We start from the raw sequence: 26,260 nt of genomic DNA, 5'->3' as shown, positions 1-26,260 counted from the left end.
TTGCAGGTGACTCTGATGGTCCTTTAAATGCTCCAGGCACTGGTTCCTGGGAAATAGATAGGAAGACTGCAAGGCAGAAGAGACCACTCCAAAGTGCCCCCTGCCAGCCTGGGAAAGCAATTGATACTTTATGTGCCATTATTTTTTGGCTTAATCAATCACATTTATTAATAATAGTAATTGTAATAATTGCAGTATTTGTTAAGTGCTTACTATGTGCCAGGCACCACACTAAGCGCTGGGGTGGATGTAAGCAAATCGGATTGGACACGGTCCCTGTCCCTCAGGGGGCTCACGGTCTTAATCCCCATATGATGAGGTAACTGAGACCCAGAGAAGTGAAGTGACATGCCCAAGGCCACATAGCAGACAAGTGGCAGAACTGGGTTTAGAACCCATGACACTGATTCCCAGGCCCGTGTTCTATACACTAAGCCACGCTGCTTCTCTCTGGACCATGTTGTTTCTTACAGCATGCAGAATGCTGTACTAAGCACTTGAAAGAGTTTGCTATATCAGAGTTGGTAAACACACTCCCTTTCTATGAGCAGAGGAGTTTCCAAAAAAGGGCCTCCTGTCCCCAGTTATCCCCTTGTAGGTATTTTACAAGGGGCTTGGGAAGCCACCTACCGTCAGGTTCCAGAAACTAGTACGTTCCTCCAGCCCCTAGTAGTTAAAATGGCAGATCAGGAGCTCTTACTGTGTGCAGAGCACTGTATTAATCATTTGAGAGAGTACAGTAGAGCTGGTAGCTTCATTCCCTGCCCAAAGCATCGTGGCCTAGTGGAAACGATACAGGCCTGGGACTCAGAGGTCCTGGATTCTAATCCTGGCTCCACTACTTGTCTGCTGTGTGACCTTGGGCAAGTCACTTAACTTCTCTGTGCCCTAGTCCCCTCATCTGTAAAATGGGCATTAAGACTGGGAGCCCCATGTGGAACATTGACCGTTTCCACGCAGATTAGCTTTTATCTACCCCAGCACTTAGTACAATGACTGCCACATGGTAAGTGCTTAACAAAACCAAAAAAAAAAAATGGCCCACGAGCTATCGTATGGAACAATAAGTATAGAGCCCATATGTATGACAAGAAATGGCGAAGACTACATTTTATGCCCCTGGGTGTACTCTCAGCATATGAGCTTTATTTTAGCTATAGCATACTTCTGGATAATGAACTAAATGACAGTGTTACAGCATTTTCCCATTGTCTGGTAATGTACAATTGCAGCAGGAATATCTCTTGTTAATGTTTTTCTGTCCCTTGTTTCATTTCCCAACATTTTTTTCACTTGGCTGATCCAATACTTATGGCCACTTGCTCCTCTCAGCTGAACTTAATTGCTCTCTCTTCCTGCATTGACTGGCCTCTCAGGTTTGAGTCAGTGACTTCACTGCCTAACTGCACATTCTTTTTTCCAGGTCATTGATCTATAAGGTGAAGACATTCAATTCTCCCGCTGATTCTGGCCTCATTTCACTAGTCTCCTCACTCGATCCTGAACCGCTCAATTACCCTGTGTCTCCTCTTTCCGAGTCTGCCCTTAATATACGCTCACCCTATTTCAGACTCGCTGAGGCAAACTGCAGGGTTGTCTTTTGGATTTTACAGGGGGAATTCTTTGGCTGACTGTGGAAGTTTTTTCTCCACCTCTCTAAGGCCTCTTGCTTATAGGGAGACTGCTTATAATGAGAGTCGGTTCAGTTGAAATGCTATTGGGGAGGTCTGTGTGAGGTGACTCAACTTTTTATTTTCAAAGTGAATTTGCTTTACAGCCACCTTTGAAACCCAGCCCTTCTGCACTGAATACCCTAATCAGGAAAAGGAACTTTTCGAAATCTGTGGTGGTACGTAGGTGCAGCTTCTAATATTCTCTGAAGCTAGTCATCTCCGTAGCAGCCGACCCATCTCTGGAAATGAGATTACTAAAATGACAGGCAAGAAGTGCTGCTCGGGGAAGGAAGAGGCTGGGGCGCTGAAAAGTCACTGGGGAAGAGACTATTTATGCTCTGAAAAATAAATCACAGTTTCCACCCTAATTCTAATACCAGCCAGCTTTATAGTAATCATGACTCTTGAGACACAGCATGGTCTAGTGGAAAGAGCATGGGCCTGGGGTTCAGAGGACCTGGGCCCCAAACTTGACTCTGTCAATTGTTTGTGATATGACCTTGCATAAGTCATTTAACTTCTCTGTGCCTCAGTTTCCTCAACTGTAAAATGGGAATTTAACACCTGTTCTCCCTTCTTAAACTGTGAGCCCCCCTCTGGGACAGGGACTGTGTCTAACCTGATGAACTTGCACCTACTCTAGGACTTAGAACACGTAGGACACAGTCAGTGCTTAACAAATATAATAATAATACTAACAATAATAATAACTCAGGTTACTCCTCTGCTGTTGGCAGGAAGGACTCAACATTGATTTTTATTCCTGCTGCATCTTCGCCTCTGAAATGGACTTAGTGTGCTGTAACTCCCCGAGGTATTAGAAGCAGGGGGGATGGGGGAGCGGACGAACTGTGGAACAAAATGGCACGGTGAATGATTCAGCTATTCCCTGCCCTGTCTTGAGTCTGCCTACAGAAGCTTACAGTAGCAACGTCATTAGGTTCTGCTTCAAGTTTCCTTCCTGACTCTGGGATGAAAGGCCCTCTGTCGCTGGATGGAGTTTCTTCTTTGCAGACTGCACCTGCCAGAAGGAGCCACCCGCACATTGTCAGTGGTTCGAAGGATCACAGACCACTGGAGCTGGGCAGGGGTGTCACACCATGTACGTTTTGGCGGGTTTGTGCAGAGGATGGAGGAGCCCGTGGGTCTCTCGGATGATCTCTCGATACCCATGCGGAGCCTGAAGAGGGCAACACCTGCAGCACACCCAGGCACACCTGCCCTCGGCCTCAGAATCAACCGTGCTCTTGTCGGACATGGGAGAAAAATCAAAGTCAGCCACCTAGATGGAAAGAAACATGGAATCAGTCACCCTCCCCTTGGGCTTAATGTAGGGCATGGCCTGGTTGACATTTCTTATTAATGATTTGTCTGGAAGAGAAGATTGACCACCTTCTGAGGAATCTGGAGGATTTTTTTTGCCGTGGAGAGCCTCAAGAAACATAGTCAACACTGTTATTCAGAGAAAGACAACAGGGTTTATAGATTACCCAGGCTCTCTGGCTTCTCCTTGATCTGTAAGGAGCATGACTTAGTGGATAGAGTGTGGCCTGGGAGTCAGAAGGACCTGGGTTCTAATTCTGACTCTTCCACTTGTCTGCTGTGTGACTTTGGGCAAATCACTTAACTTCTCAGTGCCTCAATTATCTCATTTGTAAAATGGAGATTCAGTCTGTGAGCCCCAAGTGGGACAGCTCACAGACTGAATTAGCTTGTATCTACCCCAACACTTAGAACAGTGGTTGATATAGTAAAAGCTGAACAAATGCCATAATCATTTTATGATTATTAATATTAACTTTTGGTTATTTTGCTGCTCACCAAGTTATGGGTCTTTAGTCATTTGAAAATTGTGAATGCCAGGTAGCCAAAACTCTAAAGTGGCTGGTTCCCTGACTGGCCCTCACCCATTTTCCAACTGACTACCTAACTCCATAACCCTCCCCTCCCCCTCAGCTCCCCCTTGTAATACCTGAATGTCTTTTAAGCTCCTTATGCGAAGGGATCATGCCTACCAACTCTGCTGTATTGTACTTTCCAAAGCTCTTAGTACAGTACTCTGCCTATGGTAAGCACTCAGAAAATACCACTGATTGATTATCAAACAATCATTTAGTTACAGATTGAGCTTGTGGGTTGAATGAAAAAGATGAGTCGAAGATAATGCCAAGGTTATGGGCTTGTGAAACAGGGAGAATGGTGATGCTGTCTACTGTGATTGGAAAGTGAAGAGGACAGGGTTTGGATGGGAAGATGAGGCACTCTGTTTTGGACATGTTTTTTAAATGGTATTTATTTTGCATTATTATTTGCCAGGCACTATACTAAGCACTGCAATAGAGATAATAAGGTTGGACACAGTCCCCATCCCAAATAGGGCTCACAGTCCTAATCCCCATTTTACAGAATAGGTAACTGAGGCTTAGAGAGGTTAAGAGTATTGAAAGGGACCCAGAGCCTCGAGGTAACCCCACAGTTAGGGGGTGGGAGGCAGAGGAGGAGATCACTCTGGGCAAGGAGTGTGTCTACCAACTCTGTTATATTGTACTTTTCCAAGAGTTTAGTACAGTGCTCTGGCCAGAGTAAGCTTTTAATAAACACAATAGACTGATTGTTTGAGCCTGTGAAAGAGACTCAAAATAAGCAGCCAGGGAGATAGGAGGAAAACAAGGAGAGGACAGTGTCGGGGAAGCCAGGATTAGATAATGTTTCCAGGAGAAGGGGGTGATGCACAGTGTCGAAGGCAGTTTGAGTTTGGGGAGGATTAAGATGGAGTAGAGGTCATTGGATTTGGCAAGAAGATCACTGATGATCTTTGAGAAGCCAGGTTTTCTGGAATGAAGGAAACCAGTTAAGAAGGAGAGAACTGGAGGAGAGGAAGTGAAAGCAGCGGGTGTAGACAAATTACTGAGGAATTTGGAAAAGAATGGTAGGACGGGGATGGGGCGATAACTGGAGGGATTCGTGGGGCCAAGGGAGGATTTTTCTTTAGGATAGGGGAGACAAGATATATATGAAAGCAGTAGGGAAGAAGCCAAGGAGTAGTGATGCTAATCTTGGATGCAGCTCTTTCTTTCCCTATAGATCATAATCAATCAATCAAGAGTATTCATTGATCCTCTACTGTGTGCAGAGCACTGTACTAAGCACTTGGAAGAGTACAACAGAATTAGCAGACATAATGCCTGCCATCGAGAAGCTTAAACTCTAAGATGGGGAGATGGATGCTAAAATAAATTATAGGTAGGGAGTAGCAATAGAGTATAGAGATACATGGTATGGGGGCTTGTGAGTTCTTAAGCACTTAATTGGCATAGAAATGTTGAAGTAGCAGTTGGGGAGATCAGAAATCAATTGGAGAAGTTCTTCTGGGGGATATATGATTTCAGAAGGGAATTGAAGATGGGGAGAGCAGTGCTCTGTTGGATGTGAAGGGGGAGGGAGTCCCAGACAGGACGGAAGGCACGAGCCAGAGGTCAGCAATGTAAGAGAGGAGAACAAGGCACAGTGAGTAGGTTATCTTGAGAGGAATGAAGAGTATGAGGTGGGGTGTAGTGGGAGAAGAGGATGGATAAGTAGGAGGGAGAGTGCCCATTGAGTGCAGATAGGGATAGGTAATGACTGGAGGCTTCTAAGGAAGGGAGAGAAAAATCAACCAGGCAGAAGAGTGCAGTATGGACTGGAAAGGGGAGAGGCTGAAATGTGAAAGATCAGCGAGGAGGCTGGTGTTGTAATCCCGATGGGAGATAAATTCCTGAGCTAGTGCGATGGCCTTGTGGATGGAGACAAAGGGCAGATTTTGGAAATGTTGTGAAAGACAGGTATGGGGTCAATTCTTTAAAAAGCACCCCAGGTTTCTACTTCAGGACTATTGGTGGTCAGCATAAAGTGTAGACTGACTCACTGGCTTTTTGATAACTGAGTTAGTGGACCTCCACCCTCCCGTTCCTCATTAGTGCTGGCAAAAGCTCGAGGACCCCTCTCCCTTATGATCTGCCGACCCCTCCCCTTCCCCACCTCCCACTAGACATCCCTCTGTGAGAATCCCATCATACCTCCACTAGGTCCTTTGGCTGTGAGGTACTCCGAAAGGTCGCATACACGATGAGGCCCAGCATCACAGAGATGAGGGCGACACAAGGCAGAGCAAAAACAGCTGGGTGGATCCCTGGGAAAGAGAACATGAAACTGTAGCTGGGCCCCAGAATATAGAGCGACACCTCTCTGAAGGTGGAAGAGAATGAGGAACTTATTTGTTTTTCCACAGTCTCATCCCATGCTCAAATGGACAAAACAAAGTTGTATTTTTCACACCAAGCTACAGGAAATAGGGACAGACACTGAAGACCGGTAGGCTACTCTGTCACTACGAAGGCAATCCATGAAGAGCTAAGGCATGGTACAAAAAGGAAAACTCGACACATGATAGCCAAAGCCAATGGGAGGATTGCATAGTTATGCAGAGAAATCAAAACAATTCACCTTTGCAGGTGGATGTATATTTTTTGTGGATTTATGATTTAACAGTAATTTGGATCATTGGAGAAGCCCTAGACTAGTAAAAACGTAAGCATATTATAGGAGCAAATGAATGAAATTCTTTACAGTAAGAGTTCTGAATTTTTAAATGGTATTTGTTAAGCACTTATTAGGTACCAGGCATTGTACTAGATACAAGCTAAATAGTCCATGTCCCACATGGGTCTCACAGTCTTAATCCCCATTTTACAGATGAGGTAACTGAGGCACAGAGAAGTTGAATAACTTGCCCAAGGTCCAACAGCAGACAATGCAGAGCTGGGATTAGAATCCAGGTCCTTCTAATTCCCAGGCCCAAGCTCTATCCATTAGGCTACGCTTCTTCTCAAGATGATCTGATTGATCTGACTTCCGTTCTATAAGTGTAATGCATGCAGGGCCTGTTACCTGGCCTTCTGGGAGAGCCTTGTAAGTGTCAACTCCTAGCCCTCGTTATTCCATGTCCCCTTGCCAGCCAGTGCACAGAGCTGATCTAATCATAAATGTGCCCTCGAGAAGCGAGTTGGCAGCAGGGGACGATTTAGCTTGGGCAGTGTGAGGCCTTGCCCGTCCAGTAACGAGCTTGCCATGCCGTCGAGTCGTTTCCGACCTATAGCGACTCCATAGCCCCAACTCTCCCAGAACTCCCCACTCTCCATCTGCGATCGTTCTGGTAGGGTATCCATGGCATTTTCTTGGTAAAAATACATAAGTGGTTTACCATCTCCTTCTTCCACGTAGTAAACTTGACTCTCCGCCCTCGACTCTCTCCCATGCTGCTGCTGCCTAGCACAGGTGAGTTTGGACTTGTAGAAGATGGCCTTCCACTCACCAGCTACTGCCCCAGCTAGGGATGGAATGGGTAGACTTCTGCTTGACATTCTTTCCTGTAGCTGAGACTGGTAGAGTATTGGAAACTCTCCAGGAGCTATCCTGAGATGGGAGTAAGAGCTACCGAAGAGAAATCGGGGTTGGGCACTCCAGCTCACCGGTGGCCCCGACTGTGATGGGGTGGTACTGATGCAGCCTGTTGACGGCATTCTGGGCCCTCACACTGAGGCAGTATCGCCCTGGCACGTTGAAGGTGTGGCTCACGTTGCAGGAGGTGCCATTTATTTCCACCAGGTGACATTCGTCTCCTTCCAGTGGGATGCAGTCCGACTTCACCAGCCAACACAAGGCCAGCGGGGGGCTGCAATTTTCAGAAGGAAAGATACATTCATTCATTCAATTTGATCACATTTGAGTGCTTACTGTGTTTACAGCACTGTCCCAGGCGCTTGGAAAGTACAGATGTTCAAAAAAGAAAAAATACCCAAAAATGACATTCAACACAGGGGCTCAACTGAGTGGGCAAAATGAGAAAAATGACAGGTTTTTGTTATGGAGGTGGAAATTTGGTTTATCTGGTCTGATGGAAGACTTCCCTATAATTGCTAAGTGTTAACTGTTAAGCACTTACTATGTACTGAGCAATAGGGTAGATAAAAAGTATTCAGATTGGACACAGTCCATGCCCCCGTGCTCTATGCTGTAGAGCACGGGTCTAGGAGTCAGAGGACCTGGGTTCTAATCCAGACCCTGCCACTTGTCTGCTGTGTGACCTTCTCTGTGCTTCAGTTACCTCATCTGTAAAATGGGGATTAAGTCTGTGAGCCCCGTGTGAGACATGGATTGTGTCCAACCTAATTAGCTTGTATCTACCCCAGCGATGAGTACAATACCTAGCATATAGTAAGCACTTAAACATCAAACCACCACTACCCCTGAAAAAAAAAGAAAAACCAAACAAAAAAGCAGGGAGCAAGTATTCACATTCTAAGTATGAGGAAGAACAGGTATTGAATCCCACTGGACAGATGAAGAAACTGGGGCACAGAGAAGTGATTTGCCCAAGGTCACACAGTAGACAAGTCAGAGTCGGGATTCGAACCCAGGTCCACTGACTATCAGGCCAGGGCTCTTTTCACTAGGCCACGCTGCACAATTGGGATTTGCTTTTTCTGACTGTTTTCTGCCAAAGAGTGCAAAATAAATGAGTGACTATGCTAAAGATGGAAAAACGCTTTGCAATTAATTAAATCAATCAAGCAATGGTATTTGCTGAGCACTTACCATATGCAGAATACTCCTTAGTATAGTGACAAGTATCTTCACCTGTCCCGCAGGAGGCCAGGATTCCATTCCCTAACAGGGAGGCCATTTGAATTTTTCCCTCTAGACTGTAAATTCATTGTAGGCAGGTAATGTGCCTATTATGCTGTTATATTGTACTCTCCCAAGCACTTAATACAGTGTTCTGCACACAGTAAGCACTCAATAACTACCTTTGTTTTCAGTTGTCTTATTCTCCCCCTTTACATTAACACAGACCAAAGACATTTACTGGTCAAGCGCAACATTTTATGAGCCTGAAAAATTCCCACCCGCTTTTCTCCATGAAATGATCATAGAGATGACTCAGCTTGAAGATACTTGTTTTAAGAGCCCAGAGATACACCGCAGTCATGCCAGTAAAATTTTTTACTTGGCCCCAGGTTTTAGGCAAGCAAAAATTACTCTTTCACCATGCTCTGCTAATAGGTAGCACTGCGTAGGACTCTACATCTGCAAAGCCCCATGCAGTCATTGCAGTAATTATATGGCTAAACCTAAGATTTGTCTAAGGCAGTAATTCCCAGCAGTCTGACTTGGAAATGTCCCAGGCCCCCAACATCAGAGCTCCACGACTTTTTGTTTGTCTCAAATGTGGGCGACACTACCATTCTCAAGAGCACACCTGTGTATTTCAGGCAAAGTAAAGATGGCGGCATGGTAAAATAAAGCCATGCTGAGCTTGCCAAAGCATCCATTGTGGTCCTCTCCGTCCTCCTTGCTCTCTTGAGCTTGAGGGAGGAAAGGGTCCTTGGACTTAACCACCCACCATACCTGGGACCGCTTTCTAAGGGTGCAAAGACACCCTGCTTGTAAGAGGGAGAGACAGTATTCTTACTCCTCTTTAGAGAGACCCCGAGGAAGAGGGAGGGTGGGTTACTCCCTAAGGAAGTAGCATGTTGTAGTGGGTAGACCCTGGGAGTCAGAAGGTCCTGGGTCCTAGTCTCGTTTCTGCCACTTGTCTGCTGTGTGACCTTGGGCAAGTCACTTAACTGCTCTGTGCCTCAGTTACCTCATCTGTAAAATGGGGATTGAGACTGTGAGCCCCACATGGGACAAGGACTGTGTCCAACCCGATTTGCTTGTAAACACCCCAGTGCTTAGTACAGTGCCTGGCCATAGTAAGCGCTGAACAAATACCATTATTATTATTATTATTTCTATTAAGGGGAGAAAAATCAGTAGGCAGCCCTCGTGCTGGAACCCAGCCTGAAGATAGAGAAGTTACACCGTGCCAGGTTGGAAACAGCTGCATACCTGCCAGTGATTTGCAGAGAGAAGTTTAGTGTTTGCATTACATGAGTCTCGCTGGAGCCCAAGACTTGAATACTTTGAATAGCATCTGAAAAAAAAAAGGAATATAGCAGGTCATCAGGAAGTGGGCATTAGCCAACGTTTGTTTTACTGTAGCGATGAGTCATGGGGAGAATTTCGAATCCCTCTTTTTGCGAATGCCCTATCCATTCTCCTGTTACCTGGAAGTCCAGAACTTCTCTGGAATTTAATATCAAATATCTTCTTTTTAATTAATGTATTTTCGGGCACACCACATTGGGTGTCTGCTGAATTAGGCAGAGATTATAATTACAAAGTCAAATCGCCATTTCACAGCATTTTAGGCAAACCAAGAACATTATATCCTTTCATCAGAAGGATGCTTGTAAAGATCAAAGTCATTACCTTCAAAATCTTCTTGACTCCATCACTTACGCAGTTTTCAAGCTGTTTTTCTTCATTTGAAGAAGACACCCATAACTTTTTACTGTTCAGATTGTCTAGTGTTTGGCAATTCGCTTTTACATTTGAAACCAGTAACAGTGGGACTTTGGTTTCCACTTTGTTTCACACAGCGATTCACAAAACCATTGGGGGCAGTTAATGCTCTTAACAGGTATTTTAAAAAAGTGTCTTGTAACGAACAACATCAAACCATTAAGGCTACTCTTTCTTGTCTCGATAATGTATCAGAGACTAGCTGGTGATAGCGGCTATCCTAAAAGGCTATTTTATACTGATTTTTGAAACGATTGTACTAATTTTAAGGGTAACTGCATCTTTGAACAAGAGGGACAAAGAGGCAGAAGGGAACAGCACCAGAAGATGCTAAAGCAACACACAAGGGACAAACTTTTGTGTGACTAATGTGCGCCAGGACTGTGGATTGGCCTTTTCAGGCATACACATACTCAAACTATCTTCGTTTACTGTCAGTAAAGTTCTTCTGTGTGTATAAAAGCATACTCTCTAAACTGCTGAAAGTTATGCAGGCTCTTGGATTGCGGCTATTTACATTACCTAGTAACTCCAGCGAGGCAGTAAATTCTCCAGTTTTCTGCACTAGGCCTTTCTCGTCGGGTGACTTTTTCAACTGCTTCCATTCAGCCACAACTTTGAGATGAACTGTGCAGGTTCCAGCCGTAGAGTAATTATAATAGACAAACGAGTCTTCTGTTACCAACTGAGTCCTAGAAGGGGCATTCAGTATGAGAAAACGTTAGTCTTGTCCAGTGTAAGAAATTATTTACACGACTTTGCTAATCCTTAAAAATAATAGTTAATAATTGTGATATTTATTAAGTACTGTTTGTCAGGCACTGTACTAAGTGTTGGGCAAGATACATGATGTAAGTGAGAGGGAGAACAGTTATTGAATCCCCATTCTACAGGTGAGGAAACTGAGGCACAGAGAGGTGAAGTGAGTAGTCCAAGGTCACACAGCAGGCAAGTGGCAGAGCTAGAATTACAACCCAGGTCCTTTGACTATCAGGGCCATACTTGTCTCTCCTACCTTTCCTCTACAAATTCCTTGAGTAAGTTATCTTCACCTGCTGTATCTGCTTTTTCTCCTCCAATTCTCCCTTGATCCCCTCCAATCTGGCTTCTGTCCCTTTTGCTCCACAGAAACTGCCCTCTCTAAGGTCACCATTGACCATCTTCTTGTCAAATCCAGTAGCCTGTACTTCATCCCAAACCTCCTCCATCTCTCAGCTGCCTTTGACACTGTTGCCCACCCCTTCTCCTGGAAACATAACCTAAATTTGGTTTCACTGATACTGTCCTCTCTTGGTTCTCCTCCTATCTGTCGAGCTGCTCATTCTCAATCTCTTGTGTGGTCTCCTCCTCTGCCTCCCACACCTGAACTCTGGGCCACCTTCTGTTTCTCTCCATCTACACCCACTTCCTTAGAGAACTAAATCACTACCATATCTCCAACACATATCCATCTCCATTCTCTTGGGGCATGCTGCTAGATCTCTATTTTCCTCCTAACTGTGAATGATATGTGTCTGCCTGATTCCCCAGTTCGAATGTATGCTTCTTGGGCAAGGATTGGGTTTTTTGCCTCCATTGTATTCTCTCAGGTACTTGGTACAGTTTTCCACACACTGTAAGTGCTCAATATATACTATTGATTGTTTGATGGGTTCATATACTGATATATGGCAGGACTCAGTACTCTGAATTCCTTCCATGAAAATATAGCACATGAGCATCAAATGAAGTCTGATGTGTGACCTTGGACAAGTCACTTCACTTCTCTGGGCCTCAGTTACCTCGCCTGTAAAATGGGGATTTAGGCTGTGAGCCCCATGTAGGACACTGACTGGATCCAACCTAATTTAGCTTGTATCTACCCCAGCACTTAGTACAGTGCCTGGCACACGTAAGCGCTTAACTATACCAAAAAAAGCAAGAAGCATAGCTTCTTGCAGGAAATAATGTAAAGTGCATTAATGCTTTTTCCAGGTCCAAGATTATATTAATGTTAAAAGTGATAAAAACACAATAAATGTGATTACATTCTCAAAGAAGAATGTAAATATGTACCAAAAATGAAATACCAAAAAACCGTATATGTGCATACATAAACATTTGATTTTCAAGGTTTTATCTTTCACATCCTATTCAGCCAAAGGTCTCTTGTGCAAACTTACTGGAGATCTATCATTAGTATTAAGCAAATTGAGAACACAGAGTTCCCAGATTCCTCATTTCCCAGGTGTACCTCTTCCCCACCACACAAAAGGACCCTGGTCCATGTCCCTGATAGGCCCCTGCTAGACAACTGAATCAGCCTCTTCATTGAGCTCCCTGCCTCCAGTTAATAAATCAATAATATTTATTGGGTGCCTATTCTATGCAGAGCACTTGGGAAAGTACAATAGACTTAGAAGACATAAATCCCTGCCTTTAGAAAATTTACAGTTTAGCAGAGAAGACACACCCTTAAATAAATTACAGGTAGGGGGAAGTGATAAAGTTTGCAAGATGAGAGCATAAATGTCTGAAGAAGAAGTTCCAGGCAGAAGGGGGGGAATGAGCAAGAGGTGGGTGGCAGGAGAGACAAAAATGATGCACCATGAGTAGGTTAGCTTGAGAGGAGTGAAGACTGAATTCTGATGCTACAGGAAAAGAAAGAGGATAAGTAGAAGAGAGAGAACTGATCGATGGCATTAAAGCCAGTAGAAGTTTCTGCTTGATGTGCGGAGGAATGGACAATCATTGGAGGCTTTTGAGGAGTGCAGAGACGTGTGCAGAATGATATTTTACAAATACAATTCAGGCAGCAATGCGAAGTATGAAGGCAGCAGAGAAGCAAAGTTGCTTAATGGAAAAAGCATGGGTCTGGGAGTTAGAAGACCTGACTTCTAATCCCAGTTTTGCCACTTGTCTGCCGGGTAGTGTTGGACAAGTCGCTTAATTTCTCTGGGCCTCAGTTACCCCATCTGTAAAATGAGGATTAAGACTGTGAACCCCATGTGGGACACGAACGGTGTCCAATCCGATTATCTTGTACCTACCCCAGTGCTTAGTATAGTGCCTGGCAAATAGTAACCCTTAACAAATCTCATTAAAAAAAATATATATATATATATGGACTGGAGAGGGGAAAGCCTGGAGGCATGAAGATTAGCAATGTGGCCATTTCAGTAGCCAAGCCTGGAAATGTTAAGTGTCAGAATCAACATGGTAGTCATCCGGATAGAGAGGAAGGGATGGATTCTGGAGATGTTGTGTAGAGAGAAGCCACAGGATTTAGAGACAGACTGAATATGTGGTTGAAAGAGAGAGAAGAATCAAGGATAGTCCTCTCTGTCCTTACTTCACTCTACTCAGATCATTTTTCTCAAACGTCAGTCTGCACGTCTCTTCGGTGCTCAAAAACATTCGATGATTTCCCATTTCTTTCTGCATCAGGCAAAAACTTCAGGCCATTTGGCTTTAAGCCATTCCATTAACTGTCCGTTCCACTAATCCACTCTCTTCTCCCACTACACCCCAAATTAATCGTCCTCTAGTACCTCCTTCTTTACTCTCCCACCCCTAACCTCTCACTCATGCCCTTCTTCCTGCCCAGAATTCCCTCCCTGCTTCAGATGCCCCAGGTTATTGCTCTCCCCATCTTCAAAGCTTTCTCCATCTTCCAAAAATCCATCTCTTTCAGTAGACATTTCCTAATTAAATTCCTCCTTCCCAGGTCATAGCCATCCAACAGCCACGTTTAGGACTTATGTTTATAAGCTTACCCTTTCCACTTAGGGTTTTTCTTAATTTATATAAATTTATACCTATCCCTTTTTTCTTCCATATTTCTATCAACAAGTGTAAGCATTTTATCTTTCTCCTCCAACTATTTGTGTAGAGCTTAAATTGTGAACTCTTTCAGAATAGGTAACTTGTTTCTTCCTCAATTGTGTCCTTAGCGTGCTCTGGACACAGATTGTTGAAATGTGCTTTAGTCCTTTTAATCAAGTACGTCAGAGTACTTCAGAAGTTGCAAGGAAGAAGAAGAGAAAAAAGAGGGAGAAGTTTGAGTTAAGGTAAACTTTACACAAATCCAAATCAATCAATAGAATTACCCAGCATTTAACTGTGTGCAGAACACCCATATTCATCACTTGAGAGAGTACAATAGAATTAGCAGACATGGTCCCTGCTCTCAGGGCATTTAAAATATAGCCGGGGAGAAAAACGTTAAAATAAATTCAGGTACAACCTAAATTCAGGAGTGACCTAAAGATAGGTATGAAAGTGGCAAGGAGAGGAGGAGGAGGAGGAGGAGGAGGAGGAGGGCGGGACATCATTTTGAAGTGAAGTTCTTTGAAGTTGGAGAGAGTAGTGAACTGTTGGATATGAAAGGGAGGGAGTTCCAGGCCTGAGAGAGGTTGTGGGCAAGGGGTCAGCAGTGGGATAGATGAGCTGAAGGTACAGAGGATAGGTTAGAGTTAGAAGAGTGGAGTGTACATCCTGGGTTGTAGTAGGAAGTCTGCAAGATTAGGTAGGAGGAGGCGAACTGATTGATTGCCTTAAAGCTGATGGAAAGGAATTTCTGATTGAGGCTGAGGTAGATGGGCAACTACTGGAGGTTTTCAAGAAGTGGGGGATATAGATTGAACTCTTTTTGAAAACTGATTTGGGCAGCAGAGAGAAATATGAACTGGAGAGGGGAGAGGCAGGAAGTAGGGAGGTCAGTGAGAAGGCTGAGGCAAAATTCTGAGCTCCCCCTAAATTCTGCAGACCAAGGGAATAGATGCATGATAATGGCAAAGTCTCACCTGGAATCCCGTGTTTTCATCATTATCTAATTTTCCATTTTAAAATGATCTTGTCTTATGCAATCTAGTCATCTCCGTCTCACAGTGACTCTGTGGACACATCTCTCCCAGAATGCCCCACTCCCATCTGCAATCATTCTGGTAGTGTAAACATAGCGTTTTCTTGAAAAAAGTATGGAAGTCATTCACCACTGCCTTACTCCACTCAGTCAACTTGAGTCTCAGCCCTTGACTCTCTCCCATGCGGCTGCTGCCCTGCACAGGTGAGTTTTGACTTGTAGCAGATCGTCTTACACTCACTAGCCACTGCCCAAGCTAGGTATGGAATGGGGATGCCACTGCTTGACTCTTCCTTCCATACTTAGAGACTGGTAGAGTACTGGAAACTCTCCAGGTGCCATCCTGAGAGGGTATTTAAAATTTAGCCCGTCCCAAAAGATGCTGCTAGGTAGCTAGGACAGACTCTGTATTTAGTCCCCTCTGTTTGGTGAATAAACTCTCTCTCAGGGCACCAGGGGGCTGGACCAATAGGTTGACTGAGTTTGTCGCAGCACAAACAACTGCAGACTCTATAAAACCAGCTCTTGTTTTTTGGAAGGAGCTGCCAGGAATCAGTGGTGAGCCTTGGGGTAAATCAGCTGGCCTCAATGCCACCTGAACAAGTATTTTAAAAGCTAGCAAAGCCTTGGAATTTATTCAGAAGTTACTCTGGCCCAGTTTCAATCACTTGAACCACCCTGGGGAAGCTCAAAGCACAGAAGCAGGGCAAGTCTAAAAAAAATAATAATGGTTTGAAGAAATATTATCATTTTAAATAATGAGGAAAGCAAATGAGAAAATATAACCCGGAGGCAAAACACTAGCCATATTTCAGCTTACGCAGTGGGAAAAATATAGAAACTTGCTCTCAAGAATTAAACCTCTAATCTATCCAGTGCAGCTGTACAGGGAAACAGCATGGTATAGTGGAAAGAGCACAGGCCTGGGAGTCAGAAGGGTTCTAATCCTGGTTCTCCACCACATGTCTGCTGTATGTCCTCAAGCAAGTCACTTTACTTCTCTGTGTCTCAGTTACCTTATCGGTAAAATGGGGATTAAGACTGTGAGCCCCATGTGGGACAGGGACTGTGTCCAACCTGATTCACTTGTTTCTACTCCAGTGCTTAGAACAGTGCTTGGCACATAGTAAGCACTTAACGAGTACCATAATTATCAATACCACTATTATTATTTCACTAGGCCTCGCTGCTTCCTGCTTTTGAGTAAGCCCCTGGCTACCTTCAGAGTGGTCATGACAGCAAAGGGTAACAACAATGAATCCACGGCCAAGGATCTCAGCGATCAGAAAGAATGGAAAACACACCCATCTCCAAAGTCCCAGTTGTAGAGGAATGACGCCGACTTGAAGTAGTTACTGGGATCGTGAAGAACGAAGGATGCTTGCGTTGTAGTGTCTCTGGCCAGGCGAGAGCCCTGCTTGGCCTGGCTACTGATGCCGTCTCTCTGGACCATGATGAGATTCCCGACTATAAACTCTGCAAGGAGACCCAAGATAAAAGCAAGTTCAAGTAAAGCTAGGAGCTGGGTTTGAAACAACCTGCCACCCTGTTCAGTTTGATTGGAGACCTTAATGCCACGGAGCCAGGAGCTAACTGACTAAATGAGTAATCTCTCTATGTCAACTGGAAGAGATCTCGGGTTCCAATTCCAGCTCTGAGTAGTTGGGTTGCAATCCCCCAATCCATGAGCCGCCTCATGGGACCCGTGACATCATTACCTCATGCTGTATGGAGCGTGATGTGTCTCTATCACTGTGCTGTGCATAGCAACAGCTGTTCCTGCCAATGGCTCTTGCTGCCAGGGAGGAAGGGGAAAGGGAGAGGTAGGGGTAAGGGAGGAGAGAGGTGGGGGAGGAAGAGAGAGGAGAACAAAAGTGGGAAAAGGGCACTGGGTTGAGTGACAGAGTCGCCTTTTTCCTCTCCTCTTGTCACAGGGACACACTGGGCAGTGCCCCCATGGCCAGGTATGGGCATCAGCAGGAGCAGCCCGGCTCCCTCTCCCTGACCCAGACCCTCCAGCGGTGGTCAGGAACACCCTGCCCTTCCAACAGGGACCGCGATGCAGTCTCTGGGGCCAGCTGGGTCCTATGCTCTCCAGCTTGGAGTTGGACGCTGGCCCTCCCCGCCCACACCAGTGAAAGGTTCCGGCTGGGGATTCATTTTCCTCCGGATGATGTGAGGAATGGGGAATACCTCCCTAGATCCTGTTCCTGCTCTCGTTGCCACTTCTGTCCTGCCCTTACCATCACTCCTGCCCTTCCTCCTCCTCCTCCCCTCGCTGCTGCTCCTTTCCTGGCCCCTCTCTTGTCCCTGCTTCTCCTCCTGCCCTTGCTGTGGCTAATGTCCTCGTACCGGTTCCTGCCCCTCCTCTTCCCCCACCCCCTATTGTCGCTCCTGGTCCCAGCACTGCCCTTCCTCCTCTGCCTGCCCTTGCTGACGCCCCTGTCCTGGCCCCTGCTCCCCTCCCCTGCTGCCTGCAGCCCCCTCTTTCCCTTCTGGTTCTGAGAATTTCTGAACCTGCCAGAGTCTCCACCAAAAGGTGAGCACTCCCTCCCTGGGCAGTACAGGGTGAGGGGCCCCCCAATCTGAGAGGTGCAGGGTGGGTGGCCCCAGGGGGGAGGGTCCGGCCCCATCCAGGACTGTCTGCTGGACCTCAGAGCCCCTTGAGGGCTCCCAAGGCTGGAGACCAAATCGGTGACCTTCTTGGGATGGGTTGGTGGGCCCTGGGTGGCTGCCTCTTCTCTCTTCCCTGGGGCTCCTCCAACTCTCCCTCCCCTGGCCCGGACAGCAGTGGACCAGAGGATCCCAGTGGCTCTTCATCCTTGGCTGCAGCTTTCAGGACGGATGATTCCTCCTTTGGCCCACAACGGGCCACCCAGAGCACATTATGGGGCGCTCAGCAGGATCCCTCACCCGTAGCCCGAGGCCCTGCCTGAAAGCCACATTTGGCTCCAAAAATATCCAGATTTTGCTGCTGAGCCATGGGTTTTGAACTCCTGTTGTAGGCTAATTAAGAGTAATTATCACCTGCTGTGTGGTTGAGAGTGCCCCCACCCCTCCCCATGGGGGCAGTTGGTCCTTTAGTGAGGTAGGGGACAAATAGCAAGTAGAGGATCACAGGAAACATTTCCTAAAGAGAACTTTGGGGTGGAGGGAGGGGTGATTTAAGGAACAGAACGCCTGCACTGCTGAGTAGTTCAAGGCCTTAAACCCCCTCGCCACTGCCCCACCCCTCAATCCTAGACCCAAATCCCCTACCACCCAATTTGCTCCTGCCCCATTCCAATTTGGGATGGCCAGACCACGCATATCTACATAACAATTAGACTCTCCCATCCTAAACACTGAGGCCCCATTTAACGAGCTCCATGTGTTTTAAGAACAGGTTGGGTCTTTCCAGCTGATACTTTAGGTTTCATATGGTAGCCTATTGGTTTTTTGTTTGTTTGAGGCTTCCTTCCCAGTCTTGTTTAATGCAAATCAGTCTCTCCTCATTATTCCGAAGCAGATTACTGAGTTGGTGAATTTTATTCAAGCACCCGACAACTTCTCACCTCTTTCTTCCCTTCTGCCTGTCATTTCCTTGAAAATTAGCACCCTAATTCAGGACAGGCAGGGTCAAACTCAAATTAGGTTCTCGTGCTTCTTCTTAATTGAACTGGTTACTTGTGATGGTGGAAAAGGAGACCACAGCCACATTACCACAGCCTTGGATGATCAAGAGTCACCTGCCTGTGGAGAAATTGACAAATGGGAATGAAACTCACCTGTAACATGGAGCAACGTGAAGCCTTTGGCCAATGGCTGGCATAGCCAGCAGTCTGCGGGAGTGACCCAGACGGCGATGGGAAAGTCTCCCGGTGATTGTCCAGTCACAGAGATGGCTGAATTAAATTCCCCCTCGGATTTCCCAGTGAGCAGGAGGGGGCTGTAGACCCAGTGAAAGCGATACTGTTTGAGGTCATCGGGGAAGACGGCATGGCTACCATTCCCAGCGATCAGGGTGGCAAGCACCAGCCCGTCGGCGCCGGTGGTGGTCGGCCCATCTGTGCTGAGGCGTAGATCATACTGAACTGGGAACCAGAAAGCAGAGTTCATAGTGAACAGGAGACACAGCTAAACTCACTGCCGAAATACACGGAGACAAAATGAAGAGCACATTTTCCTGGAAGTAAAGGCGTTTCACCTGGCCTTGCTCCTCAATTAGGAGCACCATGAGGCTTCAGATACTGCATTCTGAGTTATGTGATAGGTTCTTCCTGGTGAGATTTGACTCTTCCCAAATGTAGTAGTAGCAGAGTGGCCTGGGAGTCAGAGGACCTGGGTCCTAATCCCAGCTCCTCCACTTACTGGCTGTGTGACCTCTGGTAAGTCACTTAACTTCTCTGTGCCTCAGGCAATCAATCGAAGGACGCTTTCCATCACCTCGGGGCACAACGGTAGGGCGTCTTGACTCCAAATCAGAAGATTGCAAGTTTAAATCACTTTGGGGTCAGTATACACTTTGGGGAGAAGTATTGTGTCTCAGTGGAAAGAGCACGGGCTTGGGAGTCAGAGGTCATGGGTTCTAATCCCGGCTCTGCCGCTTGTCAGATGTGTGACTTTGGGCAAGTCACTTCACTTCTCTGGGCCTCAGTTACCTCATCTGTAAAATGGGGGTTAAAACTATGAGCCCCAAATGGGACTACCTGATCACCTTGTATCCCTCCCAGCTCTTAGAACAGTGCTTTTCATATAGTAAGAGCTTAACAAATACCACCATTATTATTATTATTTTTGAGCCCTTATGTGGAGAGCACTCTACTAAGCATTTGGGAAACTACAACAGAATTTGCATGTTTCCTCATCTGTAAAATGGGGATTCACTAAATGTTCTCCCTCCTACTTAAGACTGCGAGCCCAATGAGACTCTGTCTCACCTGATTATCTCGTATGTACCCCAGGACTTAGAACAGTGTGTGGTACATGGTAAACACTTAAGAAATACCATAATAATTATTATTAATAAAGATTACTCAGCATGACTTCCAATGGGAATCATTTCCCGAGACTCTGAGCAGCCCAGGTTTAGCCATGCCAGTTTGAGAACCAAGGTCATTTTTTGGGTTGAGAAAGATAAGTGCTAAGAAAATGCCTTTAGCTAATATGCAGTGTCTCTAGTCTTTTTTTTTCCCTGAAAGAATTAATGGGGCAAAAGAAAAAGGACAGCAGAGAGAAGTAAAAAGTAGGGAGAAAGAGAAGTTTACATCATGGAAAGTTCTGTGCTTTAGTCAGCACACGAACGGTTGTCCTGAATTTCTACAGAGTGATGTAATACATCAGTGGAGCAACCCATTGCCGAGGGGGAATCTAAGCTTGGAACAGCCGGCAGTGGCCTGGAAAGAAGGAAGGCATATGGCAGATGGTGCCTTCCTTCGCCAAACAGTGGGGCAAGGTCTCATTGAGAAGCAGCCTGGCCCAATGGAAACAGCATGGGCCTGGGAGGCTGAAGGACCTGGGTTCTAATCCTCCCTCCGCCCCTTGTCTGTTTTGTGATCCTGGACAACTCAAACTCTGTGCCTCAGTTACCGCATCTGTAAAATGGAGATTAAGACTGTGAGCCCCATGTGGAACATAGAATATGTCTACCCCAATTTTCTTGTATCTACCCCAGCGCTTATTACAGTGCCTGGCTCGTAGTAAGCGCTTACAAAATACCACCAAAACAAAACTCTACATTGGCAGGATGGGCTGCTGTTGTGGGGGCAAGAGGAGCACAGAGAGGGTGGGCGTCCCTTGAGTAGCAGTCCTCTTCGCCTGAGAGAACCAACATTCCCTCATGGCTTTCCCCTTCTCTGGTTCTTGAAACAATTTTTTTTTTTTAAAGGGGAGTTGCAAAGGGATTTTTTTCCCCTTTATTGCATTTTATAAGCTCAGTGGCACCACAGACAAGACAGTAATAACTTTGAAATCGAAGGACATGCAATCCAGTTGCTGGAAGCTCACTTACTGAATGCTCGGACCTCTCCCCGGACCTCTGCCAATCCGCCTCTCCCATTGCCCGCCCCATCCACAGAAGACCAGAACTCATATCCTCAGGCAAGGAAAGAGCAGATGTAGTGGACACAAGGGAGGTGTAGATGGCAGAGGCGTTGTGCTATAAATACAACTCTAAACTGGGTGGACAAAAAACAGAGACAGGGAGAGGGGAAGAGAGAGAGAATTGAAGAGAAATAGAGAAAGACAGAGAGAAGCAGAGAGAGAGTGAGCAAGCTCAGAGGATCAGCCCACGATTCCACCCGTGGCCCCACTCTGTGGGAAAGCTCTGAACAAATCTCAAATTTAAATAAGCGGATTAAAACTGTACATTATATCACCTCCTCCCCAGAGATAAATTTGTATTCCCAAGAGTTGAGATTCTCCCTAGCAGTTTTGGACACAGGCCTTCTGTTCTATCTTTTCAGTCCCCAAATTGCATAAGTCTATTTGGGTTCTTTTAAGAAGAAAAAGAGCTCAGAACTTGGAGAATGATGTGCCACGTCTTCACCACCTATAGATGTCCCAGCCTGCATTTGATGCTTAACTGTGGCCTGCCTCTAGCAGACTCGGGCCTTAAATTCATTCGTTCAATTGTATTTATTGAGTGCTTACTGTGCGTAGAGCTTGTATTAAGTGCTTGGAAAGCACAATTCAGCAACAGAGAGAGACAATCCCTATTCAATAGTATTTATTGAGTGCTTACTATGTGCAGAGCACTGTACTAAGCCCTTGGAATGAACAAGTCGGCAACAGATAGAGACAGTCCCTGCCGTTTGACGGGCTTACAGTCTAATCGGGGGAGACGGACAGACAAGAACAGTGGCAATATCCCTATAAGATGACTCTACTGATGAAGATCTGAATTCACCTTCCTCTCTCATGTCTTATGAAGTATAAAATCAAATTTGCCTAGTCCATAGTTTAGCCACTATGACAGGCCTCAGTGCCTTCTGTGGATGATATTGATCTAGCATTCAAGAAAGGGTGTTGGTTAATAAATGATGGTTACTTATAAATGATCACATAATATGTAGTGATGTAGTAGGTGACAACATGGAGGTTATATCATCCAAACAAAATGCATTCAAGTTTGGAGAATTCCAGGGAATTCCAATGGAAAGAGCACGGGTCTGGGAATCAGAGGACCTGGCTTCTAAGCCTGGCTCCACCTGGCTTGGTGACCTTGGGCAAGTCTCTTAACTTCTCTGTGCCTTAGTTACCTCATCCGCAAAATGGGGGATTAGACTATGAGCCTCACCTGGGACATGGATTGTGTCCAATCTGATTAACTTGTCTCTACTCCAGTGCTTAGTACAGTGTCTGGCACATAGTAAGCTCATAATGAATACTATTAAAAAATAATTAAAAGTTAAATTTGATGCTTTAAGAAAAAGGTGAACAGTTAGCAATATTTATACAAATTTAAAAGGGAAGTTTTAGCCTCTGAGAGTAACAAAGTTACAGGAAGACTGAAGGACTTGATCAAGGACTTTCTGAGATTCAAACTCAAGCCCATGATACCAAAGTCGGCAGTTCTTCCCTTTAAGACATGCCAGCAACATTGTTTGGAAAGCGTGATAGCGACATTCCCATTCAGGAAGGAAGAGAGAAAGACAGAGAATTGAAGAGAAACAGAGAAAGATAGAGAGACAGAGACAGAGACACCCAGAGAGAGTGAGAGAGTGAGCAAGCTCAGAGGATCAGCCTACGATTCCGCTGGTGGCCCCCACTGTGTAGAAAAACTCTGAACAAATCTCAAATTTAAATAAGCAGATTAAAACTGTACATTATGTCACCTCCTCCCCAGAGATAAATTTGTATAAATTAAACCAGATTTATTTGGGGCTGTGTCTCTTGAATAAGCAAAGACATTAAAGGAAAGCAGTGAGGCCTAGTGGATAGAGGGCAGGCCTGAGAGTCAGAAGGACCTGGGTTCTAACCCCGGCTCCACTACTTGTCTGCTCTGTAACCTTGGGCAAATCATTCAACATCTCCGAGCCTCAGTTACCTCATCTATAAAATGGGAATTTAAACTGTGAGCCCCATGTGGGACATGGAATGTGTCCAACCACTTTGTATCTACTCCAGCACTTAGAACAGTGCCCGGCACATAGTAATTGCTTAACGAATGCCATTAAAAAGAAAAAGGAAAAGGCATTTTTAATGTTCTGATGGGTCTTGTGAGTAGAAGGTGGCCAGCTACACCACAGCCTCAAACTCGCCTGCTTCAATGTTATGGCTTGCTGCAAGAAGCCAGGCTTCACTCCATCTCTCGTCCTGTCTGGAGTGGTTATGTGTTCCTAACTCTGTATGCCTCTTGATATGCCCCATCACCAATCAGTCAATCAATGGTATTTACTGAGCACTTGCTGTATGCAGAACATTGTTCTAAGAGCTTGGGAGAGTACAATACAACAGAGTTGGTGGATAAGTTCCCTGCCCACCACCTGGGTGATATTTAGATGGACAGTTGGCAGTGTCTAAGCCAGGAGTTGTTGTGAGCCACAGTGGTCACTCTGCGGATCTTGGGGGGCATCCCTGAGAAAGGGAGGCCCAAAGCAAATGGCCAATTTGGCTAATGAATAAAGCAGCTCTGTAGGGGAAATGACATTTTGATTCCTTAAAAATGCAAAACACCCCAAAAATGGATTCACCTCCATCATACTATGACTATTCATAATAATAATTATCATCATATTTGTTAAGAGTTTACTATGTGCCAAGCACTGTACTAAGCAGTGGCCCAAGTACCCCCAGTTCTACTACAATTATGCTATTTGGATATAACACTATGGAAGATTGAGAAAATTGTGTTCCCACAGCAAACACCTGTTGTGGTGTAAAAAAATGGATAGATGGGCACAGATAGATACAGGGTAGGAAGAAATAGTTGTCCATATCTGCACGACGTTGTTCAAAGTGTGATACTGTTCTCTTCACAGTCAATGCCTCCATTTTACTGTAACTGTACCACATACCACTCTTTTTTTCTATATGTGTTTGCCATTTTACAGTATTTGGTTTAATAAAATAACTCTGAGTGGCAAGACATGAAGCATTCTGCTAGTGGAGGATACGGCGGTGTAGGAACCTGTTTGGAAAAATGTCAGTTACGATAGCATCTTAGAGCCATCTGCCCCGAACCATTGGTTGCTAGAATATAATTTTCTCAGAGCCTGGGGTTCATCAAGAACACAGATTTTGCGATCGAGGAGAACTCCCCGTCCTTCCCTCTAAACTGTGAAGCAGCGTGGCTCAGTGGAACGAGCCCGGGCTTGGGACTCAGAGGTCACTGGTTCGAATCCCAGCTCTGCCACTTGTCAGCTGTGTGACCGTGGGCAAGTCACTTCACTTCTCTGTGCCTCAGTTCCCTCACCTGTAAAATGGGGGTTAAGACAGTCAGCCTCACTTGGGACAACCTGATTATCCTGTATCTACCCCAGCGCTTAGAACAGTGCTCTGCACATAGTAAGCGCTTAACAAATACCAACATTATTATCATCATTAGTACTGTGAGCTCGTTGTGACCAGGGAATGTGTCTACCAACTCTGTCGTATTGTACTCTCCCACGTCCTCAGCACCGTGCTCTGCACATAGAAAGTGCTCAGCAAATGCCACTGATTGAATGATTGAGTACTAAAGATACCAAAGTGGACCCTCAAAGATATTACCAGGTGGCCCAGAATAAAGTTTCCACCAGCCTCATTTACAGCATATCCCGTCGAGACAGAGAGGGAAGGAGTTGGGCTGAGAGCCAGTTGCTGAAGACATTTTTATGACACCTTGGGTGGGGGAGAAGGATGGACCACTGAGTGTCCCTGTGGGAAGGCTAGGTTGCAATGTGGTTAAAAAAACAACAGCTGGTTCTTTAAGTAAGGACTTGAGCCCTCCCCTCCTCACTTGTAGGAAGGAGATTCGTCTGGCAAGAGGGGAAGTAAAACTGAACCTCAATCTCTTCCGTCAGTCCTAGCGGTAAGACCGGGGAGACTTTCCACCTCGTTCGGCAGTCCAGAAGTAAACTGGCCCCATCCTCATCCACCTCTAAGAGTTAACGGGTCCATCTGGATCAGGATGATCATTTCCTCCCCGACAGTCAAGCCGATTGGATTTTAACAAACGCCCTCGGCTAGAGGGTCCTTCAGGGAAAAGAATTATACAAGTGCAAAATAATAACGAGGATGATGCTGTGTCCCTGACACACTCCGGAGGAAGGGAAAACGGAGGGTGACTCTGGCGCAGGCTGGCTCTTCGCGGTCGGGCAGGGAGCCTTTCCTGCCAGTCACCCGGGGACAATTGCCCCCCATTCAGGAGCAGCCTCCCCTCTGAGGAGTGGGCGGCGGGAGGGGCAGCCGGCCTTACCTGCCGCCGCCGCCGCTGCTGCTGCTGCTTCTGGCCTGGCCTGGGGAAGGAGCAGGAGGAGGAGGAGCAGGAGCAGGAGGAAGCTTAAGGCCGGGGAAGTCACCGGGGCCATTGGCTCGGGGCAGATGGGCGAGGCGGTCCGGCCGCGGCCGTCGTTCAGCGCCGGGCGGCGGATTCGCTCATCCTCGGCTCGGGCCGGGCTCTGGTCCTCCGCGTTGGGATGTCGAGCTGGGAGGCTGAGCTGGGATGCCGGGCTGGGAGGCTGAGCTGGGATGCTGCGTTGGGATGCCGGGCTGGGATGCCGAGCCGGGAGGCCGAGCCGGGAGGCCGCGCTGGGAGGCTGCGTTGGGAGGCTGAGCTTGGGATAATGCGCAGGGGATGCTGAGCTCGGGATGGCGCGCTGGGATGCCGAGCTCGGGATGCCGAGCTGGGATGCTGAGCTCGGGATGCCGAGCTGGGATGCCGAGCTCGGGATGCCGAGCTCGGGATGCCGCGCTGGGATGCCGAGCTCGGGATGCCGCGCTGGGATGCCGCGCTGGGATGCCGAGCTCGGGATGCCGAGCTGGGATGCCGAGCTCGGGATGCCGAGCTGGGATGCCGAGCTCGGGATGCCGAGCTGGGATGCTGAGCTCGGGATGCCGAGCTCGGGATGCCGAGCTTGGGATGCTGCGCGGCGGGCGCCGATGCTGCCACCTACTGTCCAGCCGGGGCCACCGCAGCCTCCGCTCCCTCCTTCCTTGGTTCCTTGGGCGCATTCCCCGCCTCCCTCCACCATCCGGAACCATCCTCCTCCTCCTCTCCTCCCGGCCCCCCTCCCAACTTTTCCTGACATCATCCTCGAGGGTGGGGTCCGCGGGGGGAGAAAGAGCTGCAGAGAAAAAAGTCTCCAAAGGAGCGGGAGCCACGTTCTTCCTGCTTTCC

The 26,260-nt window shown here is 46.6% G+C and overlaps 1 protein-coding gene across 1 annotated transcript; it reads right to left on the bottom strand.

The window, feature by feature from the left end:
- Positions 1–1,109: 1,109 nt before the first annotated feature.
- On the bottom strand, positions 1,110–26,108 carry TMEM130 (transmembrane protein 130). Its single transcript, XM_029058611.2, has 8 exons — positions 25,340–26,108; positions 18,729–19,034; positions 16,266–16,437; positions 10,641–10,810; positions 9,603–9,687; positions 7,181–7,383; positions 5,729–5,841; positions 1,110–2,955 (listed from the first exon to the last, which is right to left on the bottom strand). Exons 1-8 carry the CDS (start codon positions 25,449–25,451, stop codon positions 2,767–2,769), a joined length of 1,350 nt encoding a protein of 449 aa, XP_028914444.1. The 5' UTR covers positions 25,452–26,108; the 3' UTR covers positions 1,110–2,766.
- Between the last annotated feature and the right edge of the window lie 152 nt (positions 26,109–26,260).

The sequence above is a fragment of the Ornithorhynchus anatinus genome, chromosome 2, assembly GCF_004115215.2.
Source record: "Ornithorhynchus anatinus isolate Pmale09 chromosome 2, mOrnAna1.pri.v4, whole genome shotgun sequence".
Taxonomy (NCBI): Eukaryota; Metazoa; Chordata; class Mammalia; order Monotremata; family Ornithorhynchidae; genus Ornithorhynchus; species Ornithorhynchus anatinus.
The sequence above is the reverse complement of the archived record's forward strand: the minus strand, read 5'-3'. Positions and strand labels throughout refer to the sequence as shown.

Bases quoted from the DNA above. Each gene is read 5' to 3' on its own strand.
- TMEM130 (XM_029058611.2), bottom strand. From the start codon at position 25,451: ATGGCCCCGGTGACTTCCCCGGCCTTAAGCTTCCTCCTGCTCCTGCTC. The intron at 16,438-18,728 runs GTGAGTTTCATT...GTCTCCTTGCAG, and splicing joins CACGTTGCTCCATGTTACAG to AGTTTATAGTCGGGAATCTC. The intron at 9,688-10,640 runs GTAATGTAAATA...TTTTTTTTTCAG, and splicing joins TGCCTCGCTGGAGTTACTAG to ATGCTATTCAAAGTATTCAA.